Source organism: Acanthochromis polyacanthus, chromosome 16, assembly GCF_021347895.1.
Source record: "Acanthochromis polyacanthus isolate Apoly-LR-REF ecotype Palm Island chromosome 16, KAUST_Apoly_ChrSc, whole genome shotgun sequence".
NCBI classification, from domain to species: Eukaryota; Metazoa; Chordata; class Actinopteri; family Pomacentridae; genus Acanthochromis; species Acanthochromis polyacanthus.
Genome location: NC_067128.1, coordinates 23,588,348 through 23,605,937, shown reverse-complemented (window position 1 = coordinate 23,605,937; position 17,590 = coordinate 23,588,348). Strand labels below are relative to the sequence as shown.

General features: G+C 38.7%; 1 protein-coding gene across 1 annotated transcript in view; it reads left to right on the top strand.

The window, feature by feature from the left end:
* The window catches only part of ryr3 (ryanodine receptor 3), a 242,283-nt gene that overhangs the window by 108,563 nt on the left and 116,130 nt on the right, over nucleotides 1-17,590 (top strand). Inside the window, exons 8-15 of the mRNA XM_051937044.1 lie at nucleotides 2,457-2,556; nucleotides 4,860-4,953; nucleotides 5,952-6,026; nucleotides 8,522-8,678; nucleotides 12,173-12,337; nucleotides 13,460-13,581; nucleotides 13,714-13,894; nucleotides 14,220-14,355. Of these exons, the coding sequence (XP_051793004.1) occupies nucleotides 2,457-2,556; nucleotides 4,860-4,953; nucleotides 5,952-6,026; nucleotides 8,522-8,678; nucleotides 12,173-12,337; nucleotides 13,460-13,581; nucleotides 13,714-13,894; nucleotides 14,220-14,355 (1,030 nt within the window). The remainder of the gene's footprint in view (nucleotides 1-2,456; nucleotides 2,557-4,859; nucleotides 4,954-5,951; nucleotides 6,027-8,521; nucleotides 8,679-12,172; nucleotides 12,338-13,459; nucleotides 13,582-13,713; nucleotides 13,895-14,219; nucleotides 14,356-17,590) is intronic.

Here is a 17,590-nt window from a genome sequence, read left to right as displayed (position 1 = left end):
GGGATAGCTTTGATTACCGTAGAATGTTGTTTATACGAGCAATCTAAGTTAAATTTAATTTTAAAATCAATATAATTTAAAAAACTACCATCTTCATCCATTTTCATCCGGATGAAAATGGATAGCCCAAAATGGATAGCCCAAATATAGCCCAAATTCCTTTCTCCATCCAGTCCTTCAAAAATAAAGATTTCCTCTTGTATAAAATACACCTGTTATTCCATATTGTAGCTTTGTGTGGACTGAAGTTATGCTTATAAAGCATTTTCCAATATAATAACACTTGCATGTGAAAATCTGACAATTTAAAGGGTAATCTCAAGGGATCAAAATCACATCTTAAAAGAAAATTTATTCCTCCTACCATTTGAAAAAGATAAGCCGGTAAGGAAAACCACAGATAGTGTTCACGTTTTATAAAAGTCTGTAACCATCTTAATTTAATTACACCATTCATTGTTTCAAAATCAGTAACATTCAAACCACGCGCCTCTATTGATTTTACCATATCACCTTTTCTAATCAAGTGTTGCTTATTATTCCTAATAAAATAATTTATACACTTATCTGAAACAGGTAAAGAATATGCTGGATATATTAATCTTGAAATCCCTTCCATTTTTGTTCATAATATTCTACCAAATATTGAAATATTCCTTTGTAATCAGCTATTCAAAGTTTTTTGATTTTTTGCAATATAATTTGAATGTTAGAAGTTTCCCTATTTATAATATTTTTAGTGATAGTTACTCCCAAATATTTAACCTCATTTTGGACTGGAATATTATGAATCACAGTTTGTGTGTTATCATGAATGTTCAACATGTCACATTTTTAAAAATTTAAATACAGCCCTAAGGCTTCTGAAAAAATAGACATAGCTTTTAAGGCATTGGGTATTTGGTCAGAATTCTTTAAAAATAATGTTGTATCATCCGCTAATTGTGTAATTATTAAAGGACTGCCTATGACATTTAATGGTTTTATATTTTCATTGTTTTTAATATACAGAGCTAATAATTCCGCAGCTATAATAAACAGAAGGGGGTCTCCTTGGCACAAGCCCCTCTTAACATCAAATCTTCTAGTAGTTCCAAATTGAAGAAAACCAGCAGAAATTTGTTCCAGCAAATTTTGTTTTCTGATTCTCTATTATATCCATAACATTTACAGGATCAACGTAGTCCCCTCAGGATTCAAAACTGCAGTTGCACTGTTAATGTCAAAAAATAAATACTATGACCATAATCATCTGGGAAAATATACAGATCTTGCTTCTTGTTAAATGCATATAAATGTAGGCACACATCTTGTTACATACATTGCTGTGTTTTATCTGTAGTTTTTGCTAATTCAAAGTTTGATTTCAAGGAGGAGAGAGGGATTTCAAGAGGGATAGTCAGATAGAGAGAGAGAGAGGGGAAGAGGCAGAGAGAGAAATGGCAATAGGGTGGGAATGCAACGTGCCAAGCATAGGAGAGTGAATAGTGATATCGTCTAGTGGCTGTTCTGGCCCTTCAGAGAGGGAAATGTGCAATTAAAGCAAACCGACAAAGAGAGGGCTTTCATCTCCTCCAGTGGGAAATCTTCACCTGATTCGGCCCGACAGGAAGTCAGCTTTTGAAGAATGGGATGCATCAAAAAATCAGGCAAAAGTAGTCAGTGCTTTATTACTGTGAACAATCACAGAGGTCGTGAAATAGCCTCTTTAGTACCTAGGAGTTGCTGCTTCATGTCTTTGTACCCACTTAGGCTAAATTATGTCCGCAGTTTCTCTTCGCTCTGCACCAAGGGGTCAATTCTGGTGCCCAAAATGTCAGGATAATAAAAAAATTGATATCGTTGTGTGCCAGTGCATAGATGATTTGACGTCAGATACTAATGTATAGCACTCCATCAGGCTATATTATGTGTCTACACATTCGAGGACTGTCAAAATTTTTGAAATCAACCACCTTACAAAGGTAACATCAGTGTGGTCTAATGAAAACACTAAATTGATGCCTGTATTTGCAGAATAGAGCTAGGACTGCTCAGACCCATCCCTAAACATGTTGCATGATGCTTAAAATGGAAAGATTTAAACTTTAAAAATCTTTTTCACAATACTGTATGTAATATAAATCAGCACATCAGCTAAAGGCTAGAATCATTTTGAGCTTTCACTCATCTCTGAATGTTACTTATTACGAAATGCATGCTGCTCCAAATGTTTTTGCTCGATTGACTCATTTTATTATCTGAACATTGCTGCATCGTGAAACACTTAGGCAGCAGTGCTTTTTTAGGCCACAATGTTATAACACAGGCACCTCCGCAGGAGACACAAAATTGTTTTAATCCAAACACTGACACCTCTAATGCTTTGTCAGTGTTTCCTTCTTGCTAACACAACAACTTTACTGGCAATCCACCATTTTGTCTAAAACACTGTACAACTTGCTTCTCTCTTACAGCATCTTTCTATCTCCAATGGCAACATTCAAGTAGATGCCTCCTTCATGCAGACCCTGTGGAATGTCCAGCCCACTTGTTCTTCAAGCAACATGGCTGTAGGTAGGTTTATAAGCCCAGCAACAACTGCACCAATTGCACCAACAGCTGTTCATCATTCATCATAGTGAACTGCATTTAAAGTATTACTGTCTTATGCAATGGATATGTTATATCTGTAGGAGACACTACGTAAGATTGCACTCGTATATGGGCACCACTCTAGATTCCTAGGGAATTAATTAACATTAATTAAAAATTAATTAATTTAAATTTTTATCAGTCTTATATCTTAAAGGCTAGAATTCTCGTTAAAGGGACCCACAGTTCTCACAAGGAAACACACTAAGCTGTAATTTGGTCTAAATGAAAGCATTTATTTGCTATTCTTTTGAATAAACAAGTGAAATCCTATATACAGTGACCTGTGGTGTGTGTGTGTGTGTGTGTGTGTGTGTGTGTGTGTGAGACTGGAAATATGGTGAGAGAAGAGACAGATAACTAACCTGACGAGGTAAACGGTAATTTGGATTAAGAATTCTAATGATTTGTAAAAGAATAAAAGGATTAAATGAGTTAATTCAGTGATTAGTAATCAACCCAGGAAATCGAATCAGAGCATTCCAGCTGGCCTTACGGTAACGGAACTATCTGTTGGAGTTGACTCCTGGCTGGGACCGTGCGATCCTTCAGCGAACGCTTCACAACGCACCTGGACTTACTGGTTCTGTGTGTAGTATCGTCGTCGTGGCAAAGCATTGATGTCCTGCCGTAAAGTGATTGGTCCCGTGCATGGAAATCTGGTCCAGCAGATTACCGGTGTGGTCAGCTGAGTGGAGCCGGGTTCGGTTGAAGGAAAAACTCACTTCATCAAAAATGAGGGCTCTCGTGATGTTTTAGCAGGCATTAGCCAAATAACAGAATGGGTAAACTGTAGAGCCCAAAATTAGAAAAATGTAAATCAGTTCTTAATCAGTTCTTTATCGAAATTCACTAACAAAACAATAAGTTCGGCTTAAAAATTGAGCAAAAATCTCTAGATTAATGTTACAAAAATTAAAAGGTAAAATAGTTGGCAAACTTTGAGATGAAGAAACTTCAGGAGATAGAAAAAATGCACTTTAGATAAGGAAAATAACAAGAGGCCCTGATGTGCCATGTAGGGACAGAGGAAGAAGGTAAGAGGGAGAGACGAGGGGTGGCTGGCCTTTTAAGGGTCAGCGGCTCCTGGGCCGGACCTGGGCGGAGAGAGGAACTTTTTCGGCGCGAACCTCTGGCTAGTAACATGACCCCTTCTTTGTTCTCACAGAAGAGACAAAGAGAGATGGAAAAACTAATCCTGAATGAAGTAAAACATTGTGATGTTAAACGATTAAGCGATCTGTCTATATCTCACCATAATCCATTTAAGTAAACGTGATCACATGTTCCTAAATGTGCAGGGTAATACATATATGAATTATTTAATTCCATGACTGTTTGTGCTTTAACATTAACAATATATGTCACAGTGAAGATATGATGACATGTCACACATATGGTAAAGAATAAACATAAGAATTCATCCTTTCAACCTAAATAGGAGGAATAAAGAAGAAATTATCTCACAAATCAATAAATCCACTTCTGTGAAAGATAGAATTGTCAAATTTAGATATGTTACATACAAAGCACTTCCAATAACTTTGGTAACCCTGAAAGAACAAAATAATCTCAGAAATATGAATTTTGAAGGGGTTCTGGTTCCTTAAAGAAAGTGTCTCTCTCTGTTTGTGTGCTTCAGCGGCAGTCATAAATTTTATGACTTTATCTGAGCCTGTTGTGAAAGTCAGAGATGGGACCAGAGGAGCATTCCAGGAGAGTGGAGGAGGGGTTTTAGCACAAAAGTTGATTAAACAAAACATTCATAGCATAAAAGTGAAAGTCATTGTCTTTCAAAAAAGAAAAAGTTATTCCAGGTGCAGGTTCAGCAGGGAGATCCATCTTTCTGTGGATGAAAACACAGAAATACAAATGTCCCAATCTTCCTGTAGTAATGGGTGTTGGTCAGTGCTGGAGAGAGAGTGGAGAGCTCTGGCTTATCTGAGTTTCATCTCTGTAATTCCAGAGGCCTTTTCGGGGCACCCTACATATCAAATGATCTTCTATGCATGGTAAACTTGAAAGCAAAAGGGGGAAAACCATCTAAGCTGAACTTGAAAACTCAAATTTTATTTCCAGTGATTAGCAAATGAGTGTTTTTAATGTTTTAATGAGTGTCTTTTTAACCATATGATTGGTTGCTCTCTTCATCATTATCATCAATAAAGAATTTCTGCAATATCAAACAGGAAAATATTGAAATGCCATGTTAATTTTTCTGTTAGGGTATTTGATTGGTGGCCATGTAATGCGTCTCTGTCATGGGCACGATGAGAGCTTGACCATCCCTGGAGCAGACAAAAGTGAAGAAGAGCAGAGGTTAGTATTTTATTGGTTCAGTAATTCAAAATTCAACAGAATTACTGCAAGGGTCCGATGGCAAGGGTGACCTATCTCTGCAGCACTGTTTCAGCACTGTGGAATGCTCTGGCTGCACCTCATTATCATTCTCCTACAGGTGGACAAAAATGTCAGACTTGTTTATATTTGTCTACATCAAGTAAAATTGTCTTGGGCAGTTACAAGCCCAAGATAAAGTGATGGAATTCCTCCAAAATATCATTGGGTTGTATTGTTTTGGAGAGAAATTTGTATATGCCCTAGAACCAAACAGAGCTGCCATCTTGACTGATACAAATCTTTGTCAAAACTTGCCCTTGTTCAGCTTGCCTGTTGCCATTTAGAGCTTGGTGTTGTTATACCATAGCGAAAGGGATTTCGCAAATGGTAAAACACAACAGGGTGAAATAGTAAGAGCGTGACAAATTCTCTAAAACTAACACCTGAGAAAGTAGCTGTTAGGAATAACAAATGAGAATTGCTGTCTCTGTAAACAGGTACCTTGAGCTAAAGTGCTGTGATTGAGATGCATTATGAAACTACCAAAGTGACAAAATAGGGCAGTTACAGTACTCAAAAGTAACTAATGTTGAAATGTCAGCTCAACATGGGACATGTCCTATGTCCTTCCCTTTTGTTCTGTTCAATTTCAATGTCCTTTTTGTGCTGGGTCATGAGTAGAAAATTCATATTAATGTCCACTTATTTTCTGGGTAAATCACTGGCAAAGGCATACAAGGCATATTTCACTGAGAAGCATCATATTTGACGGGATTGTTTGTCTGCATGTGACCCAACACCTCTCATTTTCAAATATGGACATTTTCTCCCTCCAGATTTTGTTGTGCACTTGCTTGAACAGTAAAATTTGATCAGGATTATTGGGATTTCCTGTTCCGCTACTGCACAGAATCTATTCATTTTATTGTGCTGTGATTTCAACAGCTAAAATAATTGCCATATCCCTACTTTTTCAGGATAGTCAACTATGAGGCGGGTAAGGGAGCATCAAAGGCCCGCTCACTGTGGAGACTTGAGCCGCTCAGGATCAGGTAAGATTTGATGTAAATACACACACTATCTAAAGTAAATCACTGAGTAAAGTAAACCTTGACATAGATTTCGCTCAGAAATATAGTAGTTGTCCTATTTAAGTAGGAAAAAGATTAAAAAAAAAAAAAATTGGTGCTTTATGTTTAAATGTTACATGCACCATACCAGTGGTGGCTGGTGAAAAATATTTTAGGTAGGGCTGTGCCATATCAAGTCAGTTTCAGTAACCATCCCGATACAACTGAACAGAAACGGCAGGATATCAGTGCTCTGTGAAATAATAATTATTTAATGCCAGTATTAATAACTTGAGGCATTTTTGCACAAAACATGCACAACATATTGTGTAACCACATTTTTGGCAATAAATTATCTATACAGCTGAGCACATGAAACTGTGAATTAGTGTTGAACTGACGACTCAAGTATTATGTTAAGTGTTAAGTATATTAAGAAATTAATACTAGAACAGAAAAATACTGTACAGTAATTTATGATAAAGCTAAATGTTACTAACTGATCAGAACTGCAACAATTAAGTGATTTTTTTAATTAGCAGACAAAGAAAAATACAATCTGCAACAATTTTGATGATTTCAACATTTCAGTGAACAAGCCAGAAAATGATGAGCAGATTACATAAGCAAACACATACTATTTAGACAAAATATCAAAAAAATTACTAAGTGCAATACATTGCTGGATGATGTGCTAAAGTCAACCTTATACAAAGAAAAATCTGGTCAAGGGAATAAATGTGTGTGTGTATACAGACAGACAGTACTATTCTGTTGAAGATTACTTTGCATGAATATAAAATAGGCCTGGACAAAAATGATGGTACCCTTAACTTAATATTTTGTTATACAACCTTTTAAACCAGTCACTGCAGTCAGGTGATTTCTGTAACTCTCAGTGAGACTTCTGCACGTGTTGACTCCTGGTGAGCAAACTGCTCCAGCTGTCTCAGATGTGAAGGCTGTCCTTCTCCAGACTGCATGTTCCAGCTGCTTCCACAGATGTTCAGTAGAATTCAGATCAGGGCTCATTGGAGGCCACTTCAGAACAGTGTGCAACTGTGTGTCACTCTTCATCTCTTCATCTAGCTGCGTCGCGATGTTAGCCTTGCCTAGCATCGTTAGCTTAACGGTGTTCTCCATATGTGCCCTCCTACTCTCGTGTTTCTTTATTTTCTCGGATAAATGTTTCATATCTCTTACTCCTGAAACAGGACATGCCGTGTCTGTCCCAGCCGTTTTATAGAGCAAACACGGGAAGCAATATAAAGCATTTGCATAACTAGATCCAGCTAGCCAAGTCTCCCTCCTCACTGTGACAGTGTCACAGTTATCCACCGCACTCACGCATGCTCACTTGGCTTGGGGCGAAATCGATTTTGCCCCTCTGGGCATCAGATTCGACGACGCTGATTGGATAAATTTCTGTTGCTATGTCGAATCTCTTGTCGGTAATTGGCTGCTCTGCCGCACTGCAGGGGCGATTTCTCTAGCGCCCCAGCAGCTCAGCAGAGATGAGCAGGAAACTATTTTCCCCGAAAATTCCATTTAATATTTTGTACATGACATGTAATTGCGAATTTAAACATGCATGGTGCTAAAAATAACTGATTATTGTTTATTTTAAAAAATACTTATTTTAAAAAGGAAAAATCAAAAACACCGGGGGGAGTGGGGCGGCGCCCGAGTGCCCTCTATTGGCCAGCCGCCACTCCACCATACTGTGGCTTATATTTAAACATCACCTTCCTCTTCTTGGAGCTGTCACTGCCAATTCCTGTTGTAGTACAAAATGAGAGGGTCTGTTTTCAACCTATTTCAGTCTACTTCTCTTCTGTCTATCACCCACGCTGTTCTTTCTTCTCATTCCTTTCTGTAACTGGCCACCCACACATTTTCCCACTAGTCAAGCTGACTGCCAGCTTGACTAGGGAGTGCCTGTCAGAGTCTGTACACTTTGAAATGGCTCAGGTGCATCTATTAAGATACATGTTTTTCGTCCAGCCAATGAAAAATTTTGGACAGGATTTCCCTACGGCATTGTCAGCATAGAGAAAGCTGAGCTCCATTTAAGTACAGTATATGGCCGTTAAGTTCCAGTGTTCCATTTTGGTTTCTTTCGCAAACGCCTTTTTGAATATTGAATATTATTAAATGTAAGCAGCAAGTGAAGAAGTTGCCTGACTTGAATAATTTTAGATTTTTGATTTGTGATCAAGATTTCAAATCTGTTATAAATTTGCTATTAGTTCCTTGTTTAGTGCTATAAGGATGTAAGAATCAAATTCATAGTATTAGGGTTTACCTCACTCCACAGCAGCCCTTGATTTTCAAAATACACCACATTGCTTCATGCGAAAGCTTTAAAACTGTTGTCAATTTACAGTACCTTTAATTTTGGTCAAAAAAGTGAAAGGTCAAAACAGCTATCATTGGCTTCGTATCCAAAGTTTGTGACTCTAGTTCTTTATGTATAGCTGGAGTGGCAGCCACATCCGGTGGGGCCAGGCCTTCCGTCTACGACATCTCTCTACTGGTCATTATCTAGCCCTGACTGATGACCGTGGACTGGTCCTGCAGGATAGAGAGAAGTCTGACACCAAGGCAACTGGTTTTTGCTTTCGGGCTTCCAAGGTCAGTGTTATCCTTTACCTGTATAAACGTAATATATTTATTATACTTTTACAATTAGCTCTAATATGCACTTTGAGCAAGGCAGTTACACCATCTGAAAGCTGCCTTGGGTGTTGATGTAAATAAAAGTTTTTAGTTAACTCATTAAAAGAGGACTCCAAATATCTTCCCCCTGTGTAGGAGACCTACGTAAAGTAATTTATTTGCACTCGTTAAATATAAAAGGGGCACTACCTTACTTCGTAAGGAATTAGTTAATTAAAATTAATTAAAAATTAATTAATTTAAATTTTGATCAGTTGATCAGTCGCATATCTTTACGGCTAGAATCCTCGGTTAAAGTGACCCACATTCTCACACAATGAAACACACATAGCTGTAATTTGGTCTAAAATGAGGCATTTATTTACTATTCTATTGGATAATGACAAGTGAAATCTGATATACAGTGCATATGGGTGTGTGTGTACGTGTGTGTCTGTGGAATGTGTGTATGTGCATGTGTATGAGAGACTGTTGGGTGTGTGTAGTGAGATCTCATGTGCATCTGATTATGGTGAGGAGAAGCCAGATAGCTAACCTGACTAGGTAAACGATAATTTGGACTAAGAGCAATTTGTAAAAGAATAAACGGATTAAATGAATTCATTAATCAAGTGGTTAGTCACATCAACCAGATCAGGCAGAGCAATCTCAGCTGGTCTTACGGTCAGAACCGTCTGTCGGAGTCTCCTCCTGGCTTGGACTTTGCGGCCGGTGACACTTCACAACGCACCTGGACTTGCTGGTTCGGAGCGGTGTGTCGTCGTTATGGCGACGCTAGGATGTCCTGCCGTAGTGGACCAGTTCCGTGAAGGAGATCTGATCCAGCAGATCTCCGCTGTTTACAGCTGAATAGAGCCGGGTTCAGGTTAATGCCACTTGATTTAAAATGATGGCTCTCAGGCTTTAGCCAAGAAAAAAGAACGGATGTTTGATGAAAGCCGGAAAAATTAGAAAAAAGGTAAAGTGGTTATTAATCAGTTCTTGGGATTAAAACAAATAAAATTCGGCTTAAAATTGAGCAAAAATGTCTAAATTAAGGTCACAAAAATTAAGAGATAAATAGTTAACACTTTGAAACGAAGACTTCAGAAGATAGAGAAAAAAAATGCGCTTTAGATGAGAAAATAATGGGAGACTCTAGCATAGGCTCCCCAGAGAGACAGAATGAAGAAGAGAGACTGAGGTGGGGGCTACAGCTGAATTTACCTGTGGGTCCAGCTAAGGGGAGGACCCATGATGCTTGGGCACGAATCTCCACTGAAATTTGAGTCTTCCTTTGTTTCACAGAGAAGAGGGGCAGAGCTGAAATGATGGTCCAAAAATGGATTAAAAATATGTGATATTAAACGTGCAAAATGCTATCTGTCTATTCCTTCACCATAATCCATTTAAGTAGATGTGACCACATGTTCCTAAATGTGCAGGTTAATACATATGTGACTATTATGTGAATTATTTAATTCATAATGTGTTCTAAATACTAGAAATATATATGTCACAGTGAAGATCTGATAACATGTCATACACATAGTAACGAGTAAACACAATTTCCACCAGTTTCAACCTGGACAGGAGGAATAAAAAGACAAAATTAGATTAAACATCACAAAATCAATAAATCCACTTCTATAAAACATATAAGTGTGATTTTTGAATATGCTATAGAGGAAGTCCTTTCTGTCACTTTGGTAAACCTGTAAATTCAAAATACATCTCAGAAATATTAATTTTGAAGATGTTCTTTGTTCCTTAAGAAAGTGTCTCTCTGTGCTCCTCCAGCAGAGTCATAAAATTTATGGCCCCCGGAGCCAGGCAGAGATGTCTCTTGAGAGGGAGCATTCCTGCAGAGAATGGAGGAGGGGTTTTAGCCTGAAAGTTGATTAAACAAAATATTCATAGCATAAAATTGAGAATCCTTGTCCATCAGAAAGGTTCTTCCAGGTGTATAAATGTTCACAGGAGTTCCATCCTCAAGTGAAAGGTCTCTGTCTTTTTCCTGTGAATGAAAGCACACAAAGAAATACATGCGTATCCACATGTCTCCAGGAACTGGGGGAGAGAGTCCTTATCTGGGTTTGCCATCTCTCAGGATTTCCAAAGGCTTAGGCTGGGTACCTTACACCCTGACATCAAAGGCTCCCAAGACGAGTCCCAAAGCTCTTAATGAGCTCATGTCTCCCTATCATAAATTGACCTTTTCACAGCTGCTGAGTAGGTGGCTCTGTATATATAGTAACAAACATTTATGTTGTTCATGCACTGGCTAGTTGAACTGGCTTGCATGAAGCCATTTTCTGTTAGATTTGCCCTCATCAGTACAGATATAAGAATTATTGTGATGCATTGACATTTTTTTGGGATACTAACTTTGTATGCTTTCATTTGCCTTTTCTTATTCTTTCCTCTTAATTACCCACTTTTTTCTTTAATGCTCACTGTGTTAAACTCTACAGGTTCCTGCAGCTTTGTTTCAATTGCCTTTGTTCAAAAAACAAATTCTCACTGCTAAAAATAACCCTGAGAAAATAGCACATGGCTTCCTTGAAATTGTAATTGTAAATAGGTGTTTCAATGATGCTCAAAATCGTAGCCTGTACTTGTAAATTGTGCTGTAGAAGGTGAGACAAGAGTAAAATTCTACTGCATGGCAACAACTTGTTTCTTGCTGATCCTTTAAAAAAGTAATGCTTTTATGTGTATATTTTTGTATTGAACCTGCCTATCTCAAGTTTGTACAAATATCTGTGGCTGATGTCAGAATTTTATCGTTTGTTCTGTAAGCAATCCCTCATTATTATCCCGTGTTGAAATGGGTGGTTAAAGCCACATAAAGAGCCCATTGCACAGTGAGTCACCTTCACAGAGCACCATTTTGTCCCTGTGGATATCCTTTTATCTACATGAGGTACAGTATAAAATCTGTCTGAGTCCTGTCAACCTCCAAGGTTTTATTTTACTGACTTATACTCCTGACAATGCAGTGTAATTGTCCTCCTAGTAATCATATTTGTAGGACCCTCAGGCCTTGTGGAATTAATGAGGACTCATGTTTCATTTGAAAATTTTAGATAGAGCCCTTTCTATTTACTTTGTATGAGTTAACTTCTCTTCCCATCCCTTATCCACACTACCCTGTGCCAGTCAGTTCCTGTATCTAGAAAGGGCAATGCTTTGCCATGTTGAACATTGGCATTAATATGTTCCTTGCTACTTTCTGTCAACTACAGTCAGCTGCATTGCTCCATCTCTGCTGCACCAGAAACGTAGCTAATGAGGCCAGCAGCAACTTCCTGGCAGGCCGATGAATGCACTCTCCCCAACCTGCCCCTCTGATTACCATCAAGTCACAATACAACTTTATTTGTCATATTTCCATACCAGTGTATGCAGCTTTTCTATCTGTGTATATTTTGCTAATGGGTATGTTCCTCTCAATATGGACACAACAGGAAAAGGGTGATTCTGGCCTAAAGAGGGACATTGATGGCATGGGAGCACCAGAAATCAAGTATGGAGACTCTGTCTGCTTTGTCATGCACATGGCGACAGGACTGTGGCTTTCTTACCAGGCACCTGATGCAAAATCATCTCGTCTTGGTCCCCTGAAAAGAAGGGTAAATATGATAATTTTTTTTCTTCCAGAAATCACATTTTACTGAGTCATTCCCAAACAGATTATAAACAAAAGAGCATTTTTTCAGTTATCAGGACACACAGTTAAAACATGTATATGTTAATAGGTATTTCAATCAATGCACGTAGAAGAGGTGTTTTTGTTACTCTGCATAGTGCAATGCTGAACATACAGTAGTCCATGAATATACAGTAGTACTTGAACTGAATTGACCTGTTTGGTGGCTTTGCAGCAGACATTTGCTAACCTGAGTCCCAGTTGTACAGAGGTTGACTTCAAGCAAGGTGGCAACAGCACATTGTAGATAGCTACTTCATTATATTGTGAACAGAGGCCCAAAAACCAGTCAATATTCCAGTACTGGCAATGGTTTCCTTATATGGTAATTAGTCTGTAATCATTTGATGTAGTAACTATATTTAGATGAGTGCACCATGTAAGACTGAATCTTAGCAATAGAACCATATTATTATACCATCCTGTGTGTCTGTGAGGTAGCAACCCATTTAAATGTGATAATGGGCCACATGGAGGTTACAGTTCGTTTTGGGTGAGACAGGGGGATTAGGGTCACACATGAATGCTGTTCATCGTCGGGCATGCCTCCAGGTAGATGAAGCGTCACCTAGTGGTGGTGCCAGGCAGTCTCTGCAGCCTTGGCAGCCTGCCAATGCACCTGACATGTTGGAGATGATGGTCACTTTACATTTAAATCCTCCAAAACGCTCTCTCTTCTTGATTATGCTTTTTGATTGCAGTGAATCAGATTTCTCTGAGCTTTGGTGGTAGTATACTCTCTCTTCAAAGTCACCAATTGTATACTAAGATGTTTAGTCATTAAGGCTTATGGATAGCCTGCACAATACCTGCTATAGCAGTAGAATTCTGAGAATAATTAAAAACCAAGATAAAGCAGTGTTTTGTCTATCTTTCAGTATCATCAGTAACTGTTTAAAATCAAAATCTCTAATATTGCATTGATAGGTTTTCAACAGTCTAATTGGACAAAAAATTATATGGCTTGTTATCAGTGCCTAGTTCTGTTATTGTTGATCCTGTTTCAGTTTCAAATTATATTTAAATCTGTGATGTCCTGACCTAGGCCTGCCTACATTCTGAAGGCCACATGGATGATGGGCTCATCCTCCAGCGCTGTCAGCATGAAGAATCTCGGGCTGCACGCATCATCCGTAACACCACTTTCCTCTTCACCAACTTTATCAAGTAAGGAGAGGGAATACTGGAAAATACTTTCTCTACCAGTTACAAAACATCCACATAAATTCATTCTCACCGAGTCTGTTTAAGGTTTTATAACATGATTCTCTTTCTTGGCCTTCCCTGTCTTTCCCCCAGAGCTTTGGACAGCACTGCAGAGGGTGAGTCTACGACAGTCGCCGGATACGTTGAAGAGGTGCTGCAGACATTGAACGATCTCATTGAATACTTTAAGCAGCCTGATTCAGAGCTGGAGCATGAGGAGAAACAGTGTCTTCTTCGGTCACTCATCAAACGTCAAGACCTCTTCAAAGAGGAGGTGAGAGTCAAGCCATTCACTTCTGAGCAAGAATCTCTTACAAACTGTGATTTTAAACTTGCTGCATCAGAATAATTTAAATATTTTCCAAACAAAATATAATTTTATAGTCAACTGGTGCACTCTCATTTTTGATAAGCAGTTTGTAGAGTTTAAGATGTCAGATGTTTAAAATGCATTTGACAGATGTTTATTATACTGTTTCAAGCTATGGGTTCGGACTAAATAGATGAAGGACATATTGTTACAAAAGTAAATGTAGTTATACTCTGATGTGGTAAACCACATATTATTTATGGTTGTAATGTATACATCTTTTGGTTAGGGTATGCTGACCCTCCTGTCCAAATGCATTGACCGGATGAACCTGTACAACAGTGCAGCCCATTTTGGAGAGATGGCTGGGGAGGAGGCAGGTGCAGCATGGAAAGACATCCTCAACCTCCTCTATGAACTCTTGGGTAAGTATGCCTGAGCGATGGATTGCTTGAAAATTCTTCAGAGCCATCAGCTGTTGACTCTGAGCGGACATATAGCATTAATCATCTCTCAGTGTCTTCATGGAATCCTTCTCTCATTGAACTTCACATTTGACACTCGATATCCTGCAGGGTTCAGGGTTCCAGTCATTTTGGTACCAAATGCAACAAAAGTATGTTAAGTGAAACTAAGCATTTACACTATTTATACTGGTGCTGCTGACATTTAGCAGTTCTGTCTGTGTGTGTCTGTGGGCAGCCTGGCCTGCTAGATAATGACTTGGTTTTCCCTTGTTTAATTTTTTTAAAACTAATGTTTGGTTAGACACCTGGTAAAGTTGTAATAAAGTCAAAAAGAGCAACTTATTAATAATGTTACAACTAAGGTCATCCTTATGAAAAAGAACTGTTTTTTTTAAAGATGTATTTTTAGGCCTTTTTCAGCTTCTTTCTTTTTCAGAGAAGAATAGGGGAAGGACATACGGCAAAGGTCCATGAGCTGGATTCAAACTCATGACCGAGCGTTGGGAACTATATCCCCTGTTTATGGGTCACCAGCTAAACCCATTGAGGTCGTGGGGCGACCAAAAAAGTACAATTTAAATGTATAAAACAGCATCAACACTTTTATTCCTATTTACATTCATTTACATAATATGATAAGAAACTACCACTATTTCATTTGTAGTACACCAAAATTATTTGTTGGTGCAACTAAGTTAAAAGGTGTGGCGCACCACTGCAACCAATGTAAAAACATTAAGGTGTAGCGGGTTGTGTGATGTCTTCTGCTTTTTCTTTCCATTCCTTATTCCTTCATACACTCAATTCTCTCTTATTGTGCTTCCTCGGGGTGGGAATCACAGGGTACCTCTGAATACGTGATACATGGCTCACGATACCGATATATCATGATACAGCGATACTGCGATATATCGATATATTGCAGGACAATCACATAACGATACATCACGATATCTGTAAGTGAAAATACAAAATGCATGTAGAAAGATTAAGTTGAGTACTTTTTATTTACTGCAAAAAATGCATTTAGGTGTCACTTTCATTAGATTTGACACAAATTTGGATAAATCACTTAACAAAAACTGCCTATAGTCTTGCCATAGGCTTCTTTTATAAACACACTGACTGCAACTCATGACTAATGTTGATATTTCTTTTTAAAATGTAAACAAAAAAGTGGCTTAGTGCAAAACTGATATGTGTATGTAAACCTATACACATCATTTTATGCTTGTTTTTAATGCATATCTGGACAGATTTTATGGCGTGTCAACCTGTATTATGAACCTGGAACCATTAGCTGCTTCGTTTATGTAAACCTAAGAACATCTTGGTGTTGTTTTACATACACCTGGGAACATTTCAGTGCTTTGCAGCAACTAGTATTGCAACCAGAGCACATTTCAATTCTTTGTTAAATAAGCATGTTCTTCTTCAGGAACAGCAACTGATCAGCATGCTCAGAGGTCAACACACTTCTCTCAGCGGCGATTAGGTCACCAGCAGTGGAAAAGATTCTTTCTGCAGCTACACTAGTCCCTGGAACACTCAAATACCTTTGTGCTAGCTTAGCAAGGAGTGGGAAGGATTGTCCCTGAGATTTCCACCATACCAGTGGATCATCTGTCAGTGGTAGCGATGGAGTGTCTTGGTACTGTTTGATCTCCTTTTCAACTATGGAAGTAGCTGACAGCAGGGGGGCCCTGGTGGTCTTGAATGTCTGCCTCAGAAGGTCAGCAAGTGCCAATTTCCTCTTCTTTTTTGTGTGGCACTGGAAGGACGCTTCCTATTCTCACTGGTGCCAGGCAATTCAGCAGCCCTCTGCTCATTGTGTCCTCTCTCATCTGCAGAAGTTCCCCCTTGAGCATTATTCTCAACTTCCAAATCTGCATCCTCCTGTAGAAAACAGTAGCACACATTTACATATTTATCTAAAAACATGTTCACATCAACTAATTTTCATTTTAAAACTAGTCATTTTAATTACCTTTAGAGCAGCAGCTTTTGACACCATTTTGGCATACGTGTCCTGCACATCTGATGGTGAGAGGAAGAGCAGAGATTTGAACCTGGGATCCAAAGCTGATGAGATGTAAAGGTAGTCTTTCTCCTGTGCAGAGTCATATCTTTTTGATAGGTCTTGATTGATGGCGCTTTTTATCTCTCGAACAAGTGGACAGTCCTCAACAGCGCAGGTTGTCTCGCTCAAAAGCTGGGCATGAAGCGGTGCAATGATAGAAATAGTTGTGCTCCTCTCCTCGCACATGATGTTTTTGGCCACCAGCATTGGTTTAAGAGCTTGTACAGTCTCTTCAATATTTGAGATGTCTGTGTCAGTCAGGCTACAGTCACTCACAGTCTTTCTCACCTTTAATGACAAACTGACGTAATAGACCTATGATTAAATTATTATTATTAATGTTATATATTTTGTAACAGTAACATTCAACCCACCTAACCTTAAATCCCTTCAAAGATGCATAGGACTGTAATTTAAATCATTTACTTATATATATATATATATATATATATATATATGGCTAAATTTACAACTCCCTTTTTGAAATTATAGAAACAAATCAGATATTTAATTGACTTTATCAGCACAATGTATAATAGATAACTTACCCCAGGAGATGAGAGGGCAGCACAGATGGCAGGCTGCTGCTCGAGAAACCTGGAGAGCATCTCATAGGCACCGTTCCATCAGACACCAACATCAGTTATGAGCTTGTGTTGTGGAAACTCCAACATCCTCTGGTGTCGCTTCAGTACATCCGCGGCTATGGTGCTTCTGTGGAAAAATACGCAAATCCTCCGAACTTTCGCTAGCAGTCGAGCAACAGCTGTCAGTTTCAAAGCACACTGTGATGCGAGGTTGAGAATATGTGCAAAACACAGAATGTGTTGATATCCAGTCAGCTCAACAGCTACAGTCATATTCGATGCGTTGTCAGTAACAACAGCTGGCTCTTTTTCAGTCACCTCCCATTCTTCCATGGCCTTCTGTAAAACTTCAGCCATATTAGCCCCGGTATGAGTCTCCTGCATCGCCCGTGTTTGCAGAACTTAGCAGTGCATTTCCCACTCGTTATCAATAAAATGGGCCGTGATCGTAACATAAGACTCTGTGGCCCGTGAAGTCCAGGCATCGCAGGTGACGGCAACTCTCTGTGCAGTCTTGAGTGCATTC